We start from the raw sequence: 1,785 nt of genomic DNA, 5'->3' as shown, positions 1-1,785 counted from the left end.
AGAGGAGTGGATTGACCATGGGTTTGCGGATGGTGTGGAAGAAAGAGAGCACATTATTGAGCACATTATTGCCTCAGTGAGGCTGTCCTGGGTATCATCTAGAGAATAATGAGGGTACCATAGAAAAGAATTAGCACACTGAGGTGAGAGCAGCAGGTGGAGAAGGCCTTTTGCTGCCCCATGGTGGTCGGAAGCCTTTGGATTGCAGAAACAATGCAGATCTAGGACATCAATGTCAATGCAAATGGGAAGACTCCATCCAGAGAGCAGATGGTGGAAATTACCAGTCTAAGCATCATGGTGCCATTGCAGGCAAGCTCCAGCAATGGGGTCAAATCAGAGAAGAAATGATCAACTGCACTAGGACCACAGACCTGTAACTTGGAAAACAATGTGATGACTACAGTGGACATGAGCAATCCCGCCAGCCAGGATCCAGCCGCCAGCCTGAAGGCAGGCCTTCCAGGCCATGAGGCTTGCCCAGGGGTTGACATATGGCCACATGGTAGCCAACAGAGAGCATTCAGTACCTGCAAAACAGCCAGAGAAGAAGAACTGTGTCAGGCAGCCTTGAGCAGAAAGGATTCTGTCCCTGGTTGGGAAGCTGGCCAGAAGCCTGGGCACCATAGGGTGATAGAGCAGATTTCCACACTGCAGAAATTCCCCAGGACCACAGACATGGGAACATGAAGATGCCCATCTGCCACCACTGGCACAGCAATCGGGATGTTGCCAAACAGGGTCCCCATGTAGATCATGAGAGAGGAGAAAGAGAAGCAGCTGAAGCTTCAGTCCCAGCAGGAGGAACTCCACTGCTGATGCCTTGAAGAAGATGTCTTTTCTAGTCTGGAGAAAAGGAGGATGAGGGCAGACCTTGCTCTCAACAACTACCCAAAAGGAGGTTGTAGAGAGGTGGGTGTTGGTTCTCTGCTCCCAGGTAACAAGAGGAAATGGCCTCAAGTTTCACCAGAGGGGATTTAATTTGCCTGTTAGGGAAAACTTCTTCACTAGAAGGGTTAACAAGCCCTGGACCAGGCTGCCCAGGGCAGTGGTTGAATCACCATCCCTGGACATGTTTATGAGTTCTGTAGATTTGCTGCTGAGGGAGGTGGTTTAGCAGTGGACTTGGCAGAGTCAGGTTAACAGTTGGACTTCATAGTCTTATAGGTCTTCTCCAACCTAAATGATTCTGTGATTCTATGAATAGCCCCAGGCATCAGGACAGGCTGAGACCTGAGGAGGCCTTGGCCATTTGGTTTCCTGTCACACATCCAGATTTCCTCAGAATCTGTTCCACCTTCATATGGCCTTTTTTTCTTTCTCATCTCTGTCTCCAGGGTCCTGCTCTAACCAGCCCTGGGGAAGTTTGTCAGTAATGATCCTCCCTGGGACCATTAAACCAGCAAAAACCTTAGGAGCTTGCATCTGACTTGGACTTCTGGAGACATTTCTTCCATTTCCTCCCCCTTTCTGAGATTCATGGACACAGCACCAGACCCAGAGGAGGGGTGATTAAAGTGCCCTGGGCTGTTGCTGTGCTGCTGAGCTGGGCCGGGCTCCTGGGCTGGAGGGAGCTCCTGGTAAGCGGGCAGCGGTGCTGAGAACCAGCTCTGCCCAGGAGCAGCTCCTCTGCCAAGCACAGCAGGGCTGAGGGCACTGCCAGGGGGTCTCAGGGAGAGGAGGAAGGCTGAGAGAGAGCTTCAAGGGTGTCAGGGCTGGAAGGAGGACTCACTGGAGGAGAAGACTTTGCAGAGCTGGACAGGGTAAGTCTCTGGGTGCAGGGGG

The 1,785-nt window shown here is 51.8% G+C and overlaps 1 protein-coding gene across 1 annotated transcript; it reads right to left on the bottom strand.

Moving 5' to 3' along the window:
* Positions 1-374: 374 nt before the first annotated feature.
* On the bottom strand, positions 375-504 carry LOC103770109 (olfactory receptor 2D2-like; the record flags this gene model as incomplete). The annotated part of the gene is given in 2 exon segments (XM_008937360.1): positions 375-446; positions 448-504. Coding segments are annotated over 2 exon segments (129 nt in total), but the record flags the coding sequence as incomplete, so codon positions are not given.
* Positions 505-1,785: the final 1,281 nt, after the last annotated feature.

Source organism: Merops nubicus, unplaced genomic scaffold (genome assembly GCF_000691845.1).
Source record: "Merops nubicus isolate BGI_N331 unplaced genomic scaffold, ASM69184v1 scaffold3643, whole genome shotgun sequence".
Classification (NCBI taxonomy): domain Eukaryota; kingdom Metazoa; phylum Chordata; class Aves; order Coraciiformes; family Meropidae; genus Merops; species Merops nubicus.
Note: the sequence above shows the minus strand (reverse complement) of the source record. Positions and strands in the feature narration are given on the sequence as shown.